Raw genomic sequence first — 16,649 nt, 5'->3', positions numbered from 1 at the left:
CCTGGTCTCAGCAGTGATTTTGAGGGCTCGAAATGCCAAGCACACCCTTGACTGTGCTTATCTCTTCTGTGCTTTCTGCAGACAAAGAAGGGTGTTAAGAGGAAAGCAGACACCACCACTCCCACTACCATCGATTCCATTCATGAGCCACCTTTGCTGCCCCCAGAGCCCAAGACCACCAAGCTGGGCCCACGGCGGGAGAGCAGCCGGCCTGTGAAGCCCCCAAAGAAGGATGTGCCTGACTCACAGCAGCACCCAGCACTGGACAAGAGCAGCAAGATCTCAGAGCAGCTCAAGTGCTGTAGTGGCATCCTCAAGGAGATGTTCGCCAAGAAGCATGCGGCCTATGCTTGGCCTTTCTACAAGCCCGTGGACGTAGAGGCGCTGGGCCTTCATGACTACTGTGACATCATCAAGCATCCCATGGATATGAGCACAATCAAGGTGGGCCAGCAGGTGTCCATGAGGCCAGGGAAGACCCCAGAACTGTGCCCCAGCAGCTCTATAGCCGCCTCACCAGCCCAAAGGAGTGCAGCTCCCCCTTCTGGGAACTGTAGGGACATGCTTCTAGACAATGTGGCAGTTTTGGTCTGACAGCAGTGCTGCTTCCTAGTCTTAGGAAAAGAGCCCTCTTTGGCCTTGGGGCCCAGTGCCACTGATACCTTGCATATAGTAGATGCTCCAGAGAGTGTAGGGGTTGTTGACTTTGTCAGGCTCTGTGTCATGGGGAGGGCCTTGCTGTCTTTCCTCAGTAGGAGGCACATGACAGGTGCTGTCATATTCTGAGGCCTTCTGGTTTTATTATAAGCGTTTTTGCATTTTTCTTCTGAGAGTGGAGTAAGCCTACCCAAACATGGGGTGGGCACAGCGGGGACAACTGTGTTCCTTTAGACCAATGTTTTGTCCTGTCACCAAAACAAGTTTTATACACCTAGTCAGAACAGGGCCCAGCCCCCCCTTTTCAATTCTGGCTTAAGCTCTGCCTCTGTGGATTCTATGTCCACTTCTCCCTTATCCTATGCAAAACCACATAGGTGGGTTTGCATCCTAACGGCAATTTCCAGCCCTGAGAATTGCTGTTGAGTGTTACCTTTTCCACCTGGCACTGAGAACTAGGGTAATGACCTCTCTCCATGGTCTGGGTTAAATCCCAACTTGCTCCTGCTAGCAGCCCTCCCTGTTGCTACCTTCCACCAGCAGGGGCAGACACAACCTGTCTTCTCTTTCCAGTCTAAACTGGAGGCCCGAGAGTACCGTGATGCTCAGGACTTTGGTGGAGATGTCCGGTTGATGTTCTCCAATTGCTACAAGTATAACCCTCCTGACCACGAAGTTGTAGCCATGGCCCGAAAGCTCCAGGTGAGGCTCTGGGAAGCTCCTGGGCAGGCCAGGCCTCTGTTGGCCTCGGCAGACTTTATCTCTGTCACTTGCTATTCGCGCATGCCACATTGCTTTGGAATAGTGGACTCTGGATAACACCTATATTTCATATTGAGATCGTTTCATTATGATTAAAGCAGGGGGCTTGGTTGGGGTTTGGATCTTGGGCATTTTGGGGTACCCACTGAAAGCACCCATCTCCCTTGCACTTGGTTGACCTTGATTAGAAGAGTGTGTGTGCTGTTCATGGCCAGTCTCTTCTCCAAAACAGACTTGTCTCAGGAGGGAGGTGAGGGGGGTGACACTCTTGCAAGGTAGACACTTTGTCACAGTTGTGAGCTAAAGTAACTACTTGATCTTGGGCATTTCTTTACTATAGTCCTGAAGCCTTGGCCTGCCTTCCAACTGCAGAGCCTCTGCTTTTAGATGTCCCATGTGTTCACAATGCCCTAATGGCATTCATGTTCCCTTCAAGTGGATCCTGGGCTGTGCACACTGTAGATGTGCGGGGAATGGAGGAGCAGATTACAGCATAAATGTGTGTATCACGTTGTGTGTGTTTAAGGGGAACATATGCACAAATAGCAACAATTAATCTTTGGTTAGAAAAATCAGAGGTTAAATTGTGAAGAATAAAGTCAATATTTAGTACTGTTATAAGCTGTCTTTTTTTTTTTTTTTTTTTTTTTTTTTTTTAATCTTTAAAATTACACATATAAGGCTCCAGGTTGCTTCTGCTTTTAGGGATAGACACAGCAGACCATGGGTTAGGCCACATGCCAACACAAGGTGCAAGTGTTCAGGTCCATCTCCCATCCCATGTCCAACCCTCATTTGGTGGCTGGATGGGGCTTCCTCACACTTGGCTTTTCTAACCACTTGTGAAATACTTTCAGGGCAGAAGTCAGGACTCGGAACTACTTTTGCGTCCTGTGAGTCTATTCCAGTTGAAGGTCACCTGAGCCCTGCTGCCACCTGCCTCCCAGATATGTTAGCTCCACATGTTGTTTCACTGGAGCCAAGGCACAGTCTCCCCGGTTCTTTCACTTAGCCCCTGTCCTAGTCAGGTGCTGCCATGGGTTCAATGTGTCCAGAACACTTGGGGTAGAAAAAAAAACACACGTATTAATATGGACCTGACTGGTTTTATTTTGTCTTAGTTTTGGGGAGGCAAAGGGACTCTCTTTATTGGTGGTGTTGGCTTTCTTCACATTTCTACTGGTTTGCTCTTTAGCATTTCCCAAGGCTTTATCATTTTACTGCAATTCTCACACGTGGCCACCAGATGGCAGTAGTGGCCGCAGTTTTGCACCATAGACAAACACCTCACCCTCCTCCTGGACTGGGGCAGCTTTTTCCCCAGATTGATTCCCACACACTTTATTTGCCTTCATGCAAACATAAACCCAAACAACTTCTCTGCCAGTACCAAAGGTTATCTTCCTAACTTTTGTGCCTGTTTTAAGGTTGGTGTTTTCTGTATTGTGCTTTTTTTTTTTTTTTTTTTTGCTTTTTGCTTTTTTTCCCCAGGGAGTGGTATAAGCATGCTTTCAGGGCCCGGTTTTTTGTTTGTTTTCCCCTAATATATATTTTTATTGATTTCAGAGGGGAAGGGAGAGGGAGAGAGAGAGAGATAGAAACATCAGTGATGAGAAAGAATCATTGATCGGCTGCCTTCACATCCCACACTGGGTGTGGATCGAGCCCACAACCCGGGCATGTGCCCTTAACCGGAGTGGAACCTTGACCCTTCAGTCCACAGGCTAATGCTCTATCCACTGAGCCAAAGCAGCTAGCATTCAGAGCGGGTTTTACCCAAGTAAGGCCACTGATATGTTTGCCACACAGCAGCCTCTTTCTAAACATTGATTCTAAGTACCAGGCTGGGCTTACAGTACACAGATGGGTAGCTCAACACAGGACCACCTCCACCCCCAGCCTGCTTTGTCTGATGCAAGGTATGGGTCACCTTATTGAAAGTAATATACCAGGAGGAGGGTGGGGTCTCTGCTGAATGGCAGAGTTGAAGTGCAAGCTCTCTGACATCTCTTAGAAAGGCAGTTGCTATTTGTATGGCATTGTGGGCTTTGTTTTATTTCTTTCTCTCGAAGCTCTTCTGGATCAACATGGTTTAGATCACTGGGTTTCTCAGCAGGGAGAGAGAGGAGAGAGGAACAAAGCCCAAACCCTTGTTTGCCTCTAGAATCGGTCTTGAGACCTTTATCTCTTAGGCTGTGTCCAAGGACTGGGATATACCTGGGAAGTGTGATATGGAAAAGGATCTTCTTTGTTTTCCTCTTCCAGCCTCTTAATTCTGGGCTTGGCAGCTATTGTCACAAACCTCTGGGCTTGAGGTTTCTCAGGAGCCTGAGGGTGACTTAGGACCAGAGCTATTAGTAGTACTGCCCTCTCTTCTCTGTTATGAAATACGTAATTTAGGACGTTTAGTACCCATGTGGATTATCTGTTTATTTCAAGAAAAAGTGCAAAATAAAGTAGAATGCAATTGTGTTTATAGTAAGAAAAAAAATGAACTGAAACCTGTTGGTATTCTATGTTAGATCCCAGAAACAGAAAGCTTTTGAGGGGTGTGTGTCTGAGGACTCACTCATGGCTGCATCCCTAGCACCTGGCACCTAGTGGGTCTCCCGCTGCCTGTATTCTGTTTCTCTCTTTGTGCCCTCTGTGCCTTGGACGTAGCCATACCCCACAGCACTATCCAGACTTGGCTGAGATGGAGCTGGACTATACTCTCCCCCCCCCAAGGATCTCCAGCTGCCTGGCTTTGAGTCAATTCACTTGGAGGTCTTTGGGCACTGCGGTTTCCCAGCATCTAAACATCTCTGCTTCATTAAAAAGGGGGATGGGTATGCTTCCTCCATGAATCTGATGCAGCCCGGTTAAGTGATCCTGGTCAACATTCTAGCAAGAGGAGGCACTTGTTCTGAAACTAGTGTGGTTTGCTGATGCAAAGAATCACAATGTGGTCCAGATTCATGGGGTAGGGTGCAGATGATGGCATGCTGGGCAGGGAAGCTGGGTCCACCTTGAGACAAACCAGGACAAATGCTGTCTCTCTTCCTGCCCCCCATTTCCATAGCAGCCAAAACCTGTGCGGAAGAACAGGGACATCCTTATGGCAAGAGTAATGCTGCCTGGCAGCTGCAGGGGAGTCTGGCCAACAGACAGGTGGCATGAAGCATCTCCCATTTGGTAAAAGGTTACCTCTTAGTAGCACTGGGTGCGGGGCCCTGCATGCTGCTCTCCCCATTTCATGGGGTCCTGATGCCCAGACACCTTGTTGGACACAATTCTCTCACCTGCCCCTACTTCTTGGCAGGAGGCCTAAATCTTCCAGATGTTTGTGCAAATCACTCAGGGTCCTGGGTAGAGAGGATCTTTCTCACGCCACAGGGGTCTCTGCTCTTGTGTGAAGCCCCCTTTCCCTGGCAGCCTGGATGGTGGTCTCTGTTTATTCATCCTGTTTTCTCCATATCCTTTAGACCTGCTTCGGGATAGTTCAGGCCTTCCTGGAAAAGGAGCTGCCTCGGGGGAGGCCACACTGAGTAGTCTGGAGGGGAGATGACAGCACCACAATTGTGTGGGATGCCTGCCTGCCCTGCTGCCCAGGGGGAGGGGAAACTGGAGCTGTGTTTCCAGAGACATGAGATGGCTCTGTCAAGTGCGCTCCAGTTTGAAACAACAGTCTTGGAGCTCAATCCCATGGCCCTCCTGGGCCACACTGCTCTCTGGGGGATCATTTCACACTTAGGGAAGGCCCCTTCCATCCTGTGAGATACCATGTCTGTCTTATTCCGGGCTTAAAGCAGATCCCAATATCCTGCTTCCATTGCTGTCCTCTGTCCTGGGTCATCACTGGATTTATGATAATGAAGCCCTCAAGGTAGGATGGGACCTGCCAGCTAATTAGTGAGGCAGCATGTGCTGGATTGCTAGGTGCTCAGGGAAGGCTGCTGCCCCCCCGAGCTATGACCTCATAGTCCCATCAGATTCCTGGATCTTTGGATTGTAAGGTATCAGAGTCTCCTGAGGTGTGATCTCAAGTTTAGCAGTCCCATGGTTTCTGCTCAGGTGCTTACACCTCACAAAGCTGGCACCCTCCTGTAACTTATCCTCAGCATGTCCACATCTACTATCTTGTAACTTTCTTAACTTGCCTGGCATACTCGAGACACCTTAGCCAGTGGCATGGATCTGCTCAGTTATGTGCCCCAGAGGTGATCTGATGAGTGGGGAGGCAGACCCAGCCATGTGCCTTCTGCAGCAGGGTTTGACCTCCTCACTGGCTGAGGGCTCTGCTGAGTGCACTTTCACTGCTGGACCTTTGCACATGCTATTTGCTCTGTCCGGTACACTCCCTAAAATTTCGGGTCCCACACCCTCCCTGCAGGAGTGTGAACTAGAGGTAGGCAGAGCCTCCTGCGCTGGTCACTGTTGTGTTCTGGTGCCCAGTCCCAGTATTTAGAAGGCTCCCTTGGGATGTGCTGACTGAGTGCCAATCTGACAAGAACCTTAAAGCACTCTTTCTGTGGGTCCTGGTCTCAGCCCACCATTTATCAAGGATCCTCAGTGGTTGTCTGCTTCCTGCAACCTATGTCCCTTGTCCTTACCTAGACTGTGTGCCAGGCTGTGTCAGAAGCACCTTTCTCCTCAACATGAAATTTGAGAGAGGAGTATTGGAATTGGTGTCAGGGAGCCCTAGCCAGCGTCTTGCCATAGTGGCAGGGAAAGGGTTACCATCGATCTAGCTCTCTGATCTTCCTGCTCACTTCCTATTGAGTTGTCCCCAGCAGCCAGTGAAGCTATGGTCACACTGGGCCACAGCCTGGCTATCCCTCCATGCCTGGGAACCCAGCAGCCCTGACGGGCTTGGCTTTCCCCCATCCCCACCTCCCTACCCCTCAGGATGTATTCGAGATGCGCTTTGCCAAGATGCCGGACGAGCCTGAGGAGCCTATGGTGGCTGTGTCCTCTCCTGTGGTGCCACCTCCCACCAAGGTTGTGGCTCCACCCTCATCTAGTGACAGCAGCAGTGACAGTTCCTCCGACAGTGACAGCTCAACTGATGACTCTGAGGAGGAGCGAGCCCAGCGGCTGGCCGAGCTCCAGGAGCAGGTGAGGGCACAACCACTTCCATCCCTAATTCCCCCAGAGTCCGTGGACCAAGCCGTCTCCCGAGAGGTCTCCATGAGATGATCATGGCTCTGAGTGCTGGCAAGAGCAGAATTCCCAGTGGTGCCATTGTGCCAGATCACGGGCATATTGAAATATACACATGTATGTCACCGGGAGAGATGGGGAGAGATGGCTGCTCTTCGGGCAGAAGGGAGGCTCCTGGACCCTTTTATTGTGTAGAAGGAGGCCAAGCCAGGAGCTGGATGGTTGCTCTGCAAGCTGGCCATTGGGCCTTTATTGCCCAGTGTGTCTGCACTCCTGCCCAATCTCCTAGGGATCCTCCTCCTGGGCCCAGTCAGTTTAGGTGGTTGCTCTGGGCACCTTTGGAGTCCAGGGCCTGGGTGGGCATGGGCACTTTAGAAATCTGATGGGATGGCAGGTCAGCGAGCTGTGTACCAGCTCCCGCCCTCGTCCCCGGGCCCTGATACCTGGGAGTCCTCGCCAAGACCGGTGTGATGGGCATGTGTCTTGCCTGTATGTTCCATAGCTCAAAGCCGTGCACGAGCAGCTTGCAGCCCTCTCGCAGCCCCAGCAGAACAAACCAAAGAAAAAGGAGAAAGACAAGAAGGAAAAGAAAAAAGAAAAGCACAAAAAGAAAGAGGAAATGGAGGAGAATAAGAAAAGCAAAGCCAAGGAACTTCCTCCCAAAAAGACCAAGAAAAACAACAGTAGCAACAGTAACACAAGGTCTGTGCCACCCTAATGCCCCATGGGGACCTAGCCTGCCCCAGTCAGAGGTTGATTACCTCTGCTCTTCTCCCAGGGACAGCCTTTGGCATTCTCCAGGTTTGGGGGGGAGAGCGTGACAGGTAGCATGGTGCAGATGGCACGGACAGGCCACAGCAACTCCCCTGTGCACAGTGAAGACCAGCAGGGTGGGGGTATAGAAAGGACCCATTCCAATGAAGGAGTGGAATAGGTCCCCAGCTTCCCAGGGTACCCATTCCTGACAGTGTCTGCATTGTCCCTACATAGCAAGAAGGAGCCGGTGCCCATGAAGAACAAGCCTCCTCCAGCGTACGAGTCAGAGGAGGAGGACAAGTGCAAGCCCATGTCCTATGAGGAGAAGCGCCAGCTCAGCCTGGACATCAACAAGCTCCCTGGTGAGAAGCTGGGCCGAGTGGTACACATCATCCAGTCAAGGGAGCCCTCACTCAAGAACTCCAACCCCGATGAGATTGAGATCGACTTCGAGACCCTAAAGCCATCCACCCTTCGGGAACTGGAGCGCTACGTCACCTCCTGTTTGCGGAAGAAACGGAAACCTCAAGGTGCCCTTCGGTTCTCCCGGGGCTTGAGGGTTGGAGGGGGGTCCCAAGTTAGAAGAAGGTTGGCCAAACTGCTTTTTCCTGCCCTTCCACCAGGGAGGCCCCTGTGGGCACCTCAGGTGACTCTCTTCCAGATGTGGCTTTTGCTTTGACATAGATACCTCTGGGGGATTGTGACATGGCCCTCGACGCTGGGCTCAGTGCCTTTTTTTTTTTTTTTTTTTTTTTCTTTTCTTTTCTTTTTAATATATTTTTATTGATTTTGTACAGAAAGGAAGGGAGAGAAATAGAGAGTCAGAAACATCAATGAGAGAGAGTCATCGATCAGCTGTCTCTTGCACACCCCCCACTGGGGATATGCCCGCAACCAAGGTACATGCCCTTGACCGGAATCGAACCCGGGACCTTTCAGTCCCCAAGCTGACTCTCTATCCATTGAGCCAAACCGGTCCCGGCTGTCGGTGCCTTTTTTGACCTCTCTGGTTGATGGTCACCTGGGGCCCACCTGCACCTTGGTATTCTAAGCCTTGCTCTGAGCAGCAGTTGTTTTCATCTTCGGCCTTTTGAAGTCTTTTTCCCCAAAAGCCACACACACAGTGCCCTTTCACCCCACCCTTTGGTGCCTCTGAGGGTTGAGGCTGGGAGAGTCTTAGGGTAGCTCTGTGCCTGCCTGCCATTCTCTAGCTCAGCATGGCCCCCTCTCTCTGAGTCTTCCAGGCAGCTCGTTCGTGTTACAAATGCCTTGTCTTGGCTCAGCGTTTATCTGAAGACCAGTAGGATTTAGGATCCTTAGCAGGGCTTTGTATGCAGTCTTCATTCCGTCCCAGACTGACTCCAGGGGTCCTTGGGCTGCTTCACTCACTGTCAAGAAAGTTAGTGAGGAAGCCTGAGCCTGACGGACCTTCTCATAGGGAATTCCTTCCTTCCTGTTTCTTAGTCCTGATGAACACTGCAGAGGGGATTCTGAGAGATTGGTCAGGGGCAGGGCAAGCTTTTTGAAATTCCAGTATAAACTGAGTTTTTGGCTAGCAGGCAGTAGGTTAGCATCTTATCGCTGGGGAACATGGGGCTGGTTGGGGACTAGGGTGCTGTCAGGAGCCTTCTGGCTTATGGGGCACAGACTGCCCCTGGCCCTTCCCCCAGGCAGCAGAGTAAGTTTGTGTTAAGAGCAACCCCAGGTTGGGCCTTGCCTGATGCCATTCTTATTGTTTTACTACAGCCGAGAAAGTAGATGTGATTGCTGGCTCCTCCAAGATGAAGGGCTTCTCTTCCTCTGAGTCTGAGAGCACCAGCGAGTCCAGCTCCTCTGACAGTGAAGACTCCGAAACAGGTTAGGGTCCTCCTCAGCATCTTGGCCCACTCCTCCCTGTGTTGAACACCATTTGTCCTATGTGACGGTCATAAGAATTGCCTGGCCACTATTGTAACTCTAACTGGGGTGTTGGGTAGCCTGGCATCCTGGTCTCCTCATGGCCTGGGCTAGGAGGACCCAAGTGGCTGAAGGTATTGGCAATGCAGAACTGGGGTGGGGGGAAACTGGTGAGGATATTGGGTGTTGGGGCCCAGGTGTTGGCCTTGATCCTAGTGTGACCCTACACAGCTCCACAGTCTTCCTGCATCAAAGTCACATACAGTGTGGCCATCCCAGGTAATGTGCTTCATTCGGCAGATGTGGAGCAGCCTACTTTCAGCCCTGCTGTCCCCAGACCCGGGGCATTGCCATCCTCCTCAGAGTGTGCTCACTGCCATGTTGGTGGCTCCTAACTGCCCACACTTGGACATGGGAGTCCTGTGCCTCTAACAGTCCTCCTCTTTATGCTCCATGGGCCTGCACATGTGCCCAACCTGAGCAACAGTTTCAGTATGGGAGGTGTGGGGCAAGTGGAGAAGCTGGGAGCTGCACAATGGCGGGAGGGAGGCCCTCTTCCAGCTGTGTGCTTTCCTGATGATGCTCAGGGGAGCAGAAGCTCAGACTTACCCAGAGAGGCTAAGGAAGAAACCTGGCAACCAGCCTGTGCTGTGAGATGGAGCCAGCTGTTTCCTTGGGGTGGCCACTGCTGAGCAGACAATCTACAGACTACCTGAGAGCTGGTCCTGGGGGCCTCAGCATGTCCCACCAGGCAAGCAGCAGTGTACATGTCCACAGTGGGGAACGTGTGTTTGGACAACAAAGCATTTTCTTTTGTGGACCTATCCTGTCTCTGGTATTTTATTCTAACTGGAAATAAACCATGAGCTCCACTTAATCAGTTCATATAAATAATGTGACCTTATTTTACGAAGGAGATTTGAGGATCATTCACAGCATCTGGGAAGAGTGATGCTGCTCTCAGGCTTTGTATGCACAGGTTCCTCGTGTGGGCTCAGCCTGTTTCTGTCAGGACCAGGGCCTCTGGTCCTTGTCACTGTCCTTCCCTGTTTAAGTAATGGCACCAGACTTTCCAAGTGAGTGGAGAACTGGCCTGCAGGGAAATTAAGAGGGTGCTGAGGGCTTTCCTGAGGCTCCAAATGCTGAATTACCTCATTTTCATTGGGCCCAAATGAGAAGGAATTCATTAGGCCATGTTCTGTATTTATTGAGGTATTACTGTATGCAGAGGCTAATGTGTACAGCTTGCAGGTCACCTTTGTCACCATCCTTTATTTTACTTTATTTTTTCTAGCCATCAACCCCCCCCCCCCCCCCGTTCCATTTTTATCCATTTACCAGCAGGGGGCGCCCACAGCCCATGCCTGCCCTGGAAAAGGCTGCCTAGCCAGGCTGCTGCCCTCTGCTGGGTGAATGGCTGTATTCCTGGGCCCAAATAGCATTCCCGGTAGCAGTTGACTTCTCACTTTGGGTGCCAGTCACACCTAGGGTTTGCCTTCACTCTGGGGTTCCTAGCAGGCTGCTACTCTTAGGGGTTTCTCATCCTTTCTCCTAAGGATTCAAGTGGTCAAAAGAAAACACTAAAGGCTAAAATGGTATGTGGCCTGGTCATTAAATCAGCCAGCTTGGCTGAGTGTGAACTACTTTGGTTGATGTGGTACCTTAGGGGGCTATGACTGGCCTTTGCCCTTGCCCCTCAAGCTTAGCAAGACCACTCCAAGGCTCCCGAGTTGTCCTGCTGCCGTCTTTATGGGGTGACCATGACGGCATTTTCAATAGCTCTCTCCTGTTGCCAACATGTTTTTCTTTCTTTTTCTTTTTTTTTTTTTCCCCTTCACATTTTCCCCTCCTTTAAAGAAAGTGGAAAGATTGTGCAACAAGTAATCTGAGAATCCTGGGAATAGCTGTCTTGGCGGGAAGGAAGATGAGATTTACAGTCTCCGAGCTGCCAGCCTGCAGGAACTCGGGCTCTGGTTAACCAGCCTGACTCCAGCTTATCCCTCTTCCCATGCACCCTTCCCACTTTGGGTTTGTGAGTCTCCATTTTGCCTTAATGGTCCTGGCTTTCCTTTTCCACAAGTTTGTACTGGAGAGCTCTGTTCTGGGCCAGTAGGGGCTTCTGCTCTCAGGAAGGACCCATCCTGTGGGTTTGTGTTCCTGTGGCTCAGATGTTCCAGGTCCCAAGATGGGATGAACCACTGAGTACAACCATTGCCACCCATCCCTCACAGGAAACTGCACTCAATTCCCAGGCAGCTCTTCCAGCAGCTGCTCATGATGGGTCCACGGAGCCGGACAGCCCCGGTTTCTGCAACCAGTTACAGGTGGTTTTGCCGGGGCAGGCATATTAGAGGTATTTTACTTGGTCTTTGGGGGCTTAAATTGGTTTTCCCTCCTTGTGTTTTTATTTGTATTGGAGCTAAAATTCCTGAAGGGGCCTATATTTTGTCACTTGTATTAAGAGTTCTGCCGATACAGCCCTGAGCAGAGGCACTAACTTGGGGACCCTTGCTCTGGCTGCTGTTCACAGATAAGGATGCTGAGGACAGATCAGGGCATGGCATTGGTCCTCGGGGTCATTTTGCAGTTCCAGGAGGTGGTGTGCTCACAAATAGGGGAGGAGGGCAGGCATAGCTTTCCCAGCCCAGTCCCGTTCTGGCACATGATCTCCCACTCAGCAGCACAGCTTTTAGCCTCTTCCACCACATTTTCTGAGCCCAGCTCTAACTTCAAGTGTGAATCTGCTTGAGAGTTCAGTATTGGGAAGACAGAGTGAGTACAAGTGTCAGCATCCCACTGCCCTAAGGTTGCTATCTGTAGACCCTTATCTAGGCAGGCTCAAGGTGCCCCAGTTCTCCCTTTCCACTGCTGTCCCGGGTGGCTGCGGCTTCCCTGTCACCAGTGCTATAGGATCCTGTCGAGAGAGTTCATGGGGCCCGGGATGTCCCAGGATTCTTCATCCTGTTTCCCTCCATTATATTGCTGATGTCTGGCTCCTTTTGGGTGGGGGTGGACACACAACTTGTGTCCCTCTTAGGAGCAACCCTTGGCATCGACTACCAGGGCTGGGACCTAGGTTCAGAGTTGTGGGGTATTTCTTTTGGGCTTGGCCTGGTCTTCTAGTTGCAGCTGGAGCACACTCTAGCTATTTTAGTCTCCTCTTTTCCTTTTCCCAGGATTGAAGCATGTGGGTGTTTTTTAATAGCTCCAGGGGGAAAGGAATGCTTTATGTTTTGGAAAGATTTGAGCTGGAAAGTGCAGGCAGAGGCCATGGGGCATTCTTCCCAGACAACCAGCCTCAGCTTCTGACCCACAGAGTCTCTGAGGGACTTGGTCCCAGTCTGTTCTTGGGACCTGCTGTTGCCTGCTCCAAGGGTGTGCCGCTTGCTCTCAGGGCAGTGGAGAGGTCCCTGGTGGGGGTAGGGGTGGGGGCGGGGGAGTAGGCAGAGACCTGGAGGACTGGGCTGTAACCAGTCTGCCCACACTGCCAGGTGACCCCTCACACACCCACATGCAGCTGTCGGGATTCTGGGGCTGGGCTAGCCTTGTGGAATGTGCCCTGGGTGAGAGGCTGAGCCAGTGGGCGGGTTTTTCCCATGCGTGCACTGGGAGGCCATGGGAATGCAGTCAGTGTCCGTGCATCCGGGACTCTGGCAGAGGCATCTGCTCTGCTGTTTGGGTGGGAATGACCCTATGCTTCTGGCTGGTCGAGGGGAGTTGAATCCCACGTCCCAGAAAAAGAAAGGACGACTTTCCTCCTTGGCCTGTTTTTATTTTATTCTTCGCCCCACCCCCCTTAACAGTGTCTGTAACTGATTCTCTTTTTATAGTTCACTTTTTTGTTTCTTGGGGTTTGTAGGAATGCAGAAATGAGATGTTAGTTGTAGATGCTACCTTCGAGAGCCCCTATCTTTTCTTCCCTCTCCCCAAGTCCTGAGTAGAGCCAAATCACCTTCCTGAGATGGACAAAGTGCAACAAAGCAGGCCCAGGGGAACAAGCTCAGAGTCAGTGGGGCCTGATGGCATCGAATACCAGGCTGGTAGGACAGGCAAGTAGAATAGGAAGAGACCTCACATTAAAAGACTGGTAAAGTAGATGCTATTGTACATTCAGGGTGTGCATGGGACCCAATCCTGGAAGCAGTTTTATCTAAAAGCATAAATGTGCATGGGTGGTTTCAGAGACGTCCATGGCCCTTGTAACGGGCAGGTGGGTCTGCCCCTGCTCTCAGCTGGCCAGGCTGGCAGGGCTCCTAGTCTCCGGCGCCGTTCTCTGGTGTCCTGTCAGCGAACAGGGCACAGGAGGCTGGCTCGGTCTGCAGTTCTTCTGTTCTTGTGACTTGGAACGGTACATTCCACACCATTTCTCTCACACTGGTTTCTCTTTCCCTCTATGTAGGTCCTGCCTAATCATTGGACACGGACTCTTAATAAAACGGTCTTCAGTTCCAGATTCCTTCCCAGCAAGCTCTAGCTTAAGTCCATTTTCTTCTGTGAAAGGGACAGGACTCCATCAAGTTATGGAATTCCTCAGAGCCCTGGGCCTGTCCCCAGGGTGCATTAGTCATGTCCATCAGAGCAGCACACGCCTAGTCCCGCCTCCGGGAAGGCTGCCTTGCCTGGCTGGCCGCCCGGGCCTCCTGTGTACAGACTGCCCGGCTGTCCCGCCCAGCCTCCCTGGTCGTCTGGGTTCCTCTGGGTGGGTGGCATCTCCCAGAGTGATGACAATCTCACTGCACACGCATGCGTGTGGTGCTGCTCCATGTGCAAGGCCCCATCACAAGTATGTTATCTCTCTCTTCATCCCTCTGTCTCTTTCTGGGATTCTGGATCCTAACCACTTCCCTCCTGGACCTGGCAGTGACATGTAGATCCCAGAGGAGATCTCATTCATCCTATGGAAGAAAGAACACACTAATACCTAGAGCTTTCCCAAGTGAGGAATGGGGGCTGTCCCTCGGCACACCTTTTTTTAGTGGCCCCTGCAGCTCCATCAGCCGAAGGCTATCACCAGCCACAGCTGACTCACAGCCCCTGGAGGCCTTCCATTTTTGTGTTCCCGTGGTTGCCTATTGGGCATTTTCCCAATTTCTTCAGCCTCTTCTAAAGTTGCGTAGGGAAAGGACCTCCTGGGCTGCCTTTTGTCCTTTCCAGGTGAACAGGAGCAGGCTGCAGTGCGGTGGCCACTGGTGAGGGCATTCGGGGAGGCGGCTGTGACCTGGCCCCTGGAGCCCATCAGCTCTGCCCCCAGTAGTGTCAGCGTCTGGGTTAGTGGGTGAGAAAGGGCTCTTAAAATCCAGGGCACTGAATGGTCAGTGGTAAGGGCATCAAAGCCCTTAGAGCCAGCTCCCGGCACATCTCTGAGGGACATGGCCAGTGCGAGCACCCTCCTGTTTAGTCCCCTGGAATAACGGCTTCTGCTGGGAGTTGGGCAGGACAGCGTGGCCGCATCATATAAGCCCTCTGAGAGGCACTGACGAGGCTTTTGTGCTCTAAAAATAAATATTGGCCCTTTTTTGGTCATGAATCCAGCATCTTAGCAGAAAGTTGCCTGGTGTGAAAAGTCCCCTGAGGAACAGCATCAGCCTTAAAAGGAATTTTATTTTTTTTTTAATATAGTTTGCGCATACTTCAAGACCTTGCCATCTGCTGGCATCTTGAGGCCAGCCTTCTGGAACTGGAGCTGGCTTGAAGAGGTGCAGTTCACCATCCACAGGCCCAAGCAGCTCTTGCTGCCTCAGACTGGCCTTGGCCTTGGGTTCTAGCTCTAGCCTCCCACCCGCACACCCAGCCTCTAGGGTCTTGCTGTAATGCTGAGAGGTCTAGGCTGCTCTCTGGTCCTCTGGCCAGTCAACTTCCAGTCAAGCACTCTTTGCCAAACAGACTAATTTGAGTTGCCCTTTGGCCTGTGCCTGATGTGTTCCCAGTACAACTTGGTCTAGCTGAGGCCAGGGGTCTTTATGCCCAGAGATTCCCAAAGGACAGTTGGGAAGTGGCTGGCACTGTCTTTCTGGGAAGTTTCTTAGAACAAATGGAAGCCGGATTCCCACAGTGTCAGCCATGTGCCACCCCACCCCTTCCCACACACTTGTACATGGACTGTGGTCGAAGATTACGGAGTCCTCACACCCTCCCTGTTCAGGGATCCTGTTCTTCTCGCCCGTGGGTTTTCATCGGGCAGAGAACATGATCTTTAAGACTCCAACTCTGACCTGTGCCCAGTGCCCCAGGCACAGAGCAGAGCCCTCTCCTTACTGAAGACCCTGTGCTCGGGCAGTGGGAGGTGCCAGCCGGGCCTCAGCTCACCAGCTGGCTTCGGGTCCTAGGGACTTGCTGAGGGGAGGGAGCCCACTGTGCCAAGACACTACTTAGTTCAGTTTAGGGCTCCTTACCTTTCCCTGCCCTTACTCTCCATCCTGTCTCCTTCCCTTGATTTGGGGGGTGTGGGAGGAGGAATCAGTGTTTTAATCAGATTTTACAAAAACGTTTTAATTCTTTGTACAATTACCATCCTATGTAAAGATGACATTTGTGTTCAGTTCAAGATTTTCATGGAATAAAGATCACACAGTACTTGAGGCCATCTTCATGTAACCCTTTCTAGAGAGTGTTGTGTGGGGGTGTCTTGGGGCTGGTGTGTCGTGAAGCCGTGCACCTCTGTTTTGTCTTCCTACCAGTCACTCCAACATGAGGCTCTGGCCACATGAGCCAGATGCACTCTCCCAAACTGGCTCCAACACCCTTGGTCCCCGCCGGCTCTCTTAGTCCTCTGGTCCTGAGGGTATGCTTTGTGCCTCCAGCCTCTCTTCCACTCTAAGGCTGTCCTACCCGGCACTGCCACGGAGCCCTGAACTACTCCCAGCGACCTTTCCAAGGCAGCCAAGACCTGTTCCCTGGAACCCCCAGGGTCCCATTGCACTTTGCCCCCAAGTGTTCTCATAGGGGCCTCTCTCCCCACACAGCCTATGGGGAGAGAGGACTCGGAGCCATTCCTCTTGTATGGTGGCAAAAACAGTGTTTCCCCAAGTGCATAAGGTGACAGGCCACCCCCACTCTCTTCCCATGCCACAGTGTCTTCCGGTCAGAATTTACCCACTGGCCCTCTTCCCCCAGTTACACACACACCAGGCTCCCCAAAAGCATGCCCAGTGTATGAACAACTGTCCGCAGCCTCCCTCGACATACAGTTTCTGTCCATGGAATTGATGCTGGGAGAGGATCCTTTCTGGGAGGAACAACCAAGCCTCTTCCACTTCTTTGGTGGCCACTCAGCACTGAGCTTTCCCCCAGCACATGCAGGTCCCTTTGGTTCTGGGCCCTAGCATCTTCAGTACAATGCTTCCCCCATTCCCCACCATGTAGCCGCCAGAACCTATGGCCTTGGTCCTCAAATCACCTACACTGTCCCCTTGAATGTCTCACCCACAGCAGTATCC

The 16,649-nt window shown here is 51.7% G+C and overlaps 1 protein-coding gene and 1 long non-coding RNA gene across 5 annotated transcripts in view; both read left to right on the top strand.

The window, feature by feature from the left end:
- BRD4 (bromodomain containing 4) overlaps positions 1 to 16,649 on the top strand; it is an 88,374-nt gene that overhangs the window by 63,371 nt on the left and 8,354 nt on the right. For all 4 annotated transcript variants that reach the window (XM_084885829.1, XM_084885827.1, XM_084885828.1 and 1 more), the window contains 6 exons: positions 82 to 444; positions 1,231 to 1,359; positions 6,307 to 6,516; positions 7,064 to 7,263; positions 7,552 to 7,847; positions 9,064 to 9,174. In XM_084885829.1, coding sequence (XP_084741955.1) covers positions 82 to 444; positions 1,231 to 1,359; positions 6,307 to 6,516; positions 7,064 to 7,263; positions 7,552 to 7,847; positions 9,064 to 9,174 — 1,309 coding nt within the window. The remainder of the gene's footprint in view (positions 1 to 81; positions 445 to 1,230; positions 1,360 to 6,306; positions 6,517 to 7,063; positions 7,264 to 7,551; positions 7,848 to 9,063; positions 9,175 to 16,649) is intronic.
- On the top strand, positions 9,183 to 15,796 carry LOC311623709. Its single transcript, XR_014795199.1, has 2 exons — positions 9,183 to 11,566; positions 13,613 to 15,796. It is a non-coding gene; the product is annotated as an uncharacterized lncRNA (long non-coding RNA).

Source organism: Pipistrellus hanaki, assembly GCF_964339955.1.
Source record: "Pipistrellus hanaki genome assembly, chromosome: 5".
Classification (NCBI taxonomy): Eukaryota; Metazoa; Chordata; class Mammalia; order Chiroptera; family Vespertilionidae; genus Pipistrellus; species Pipistrellus hanaki.
This window is presented reverse-complemented; position numbering and strand designations above follow the sequence as displayed.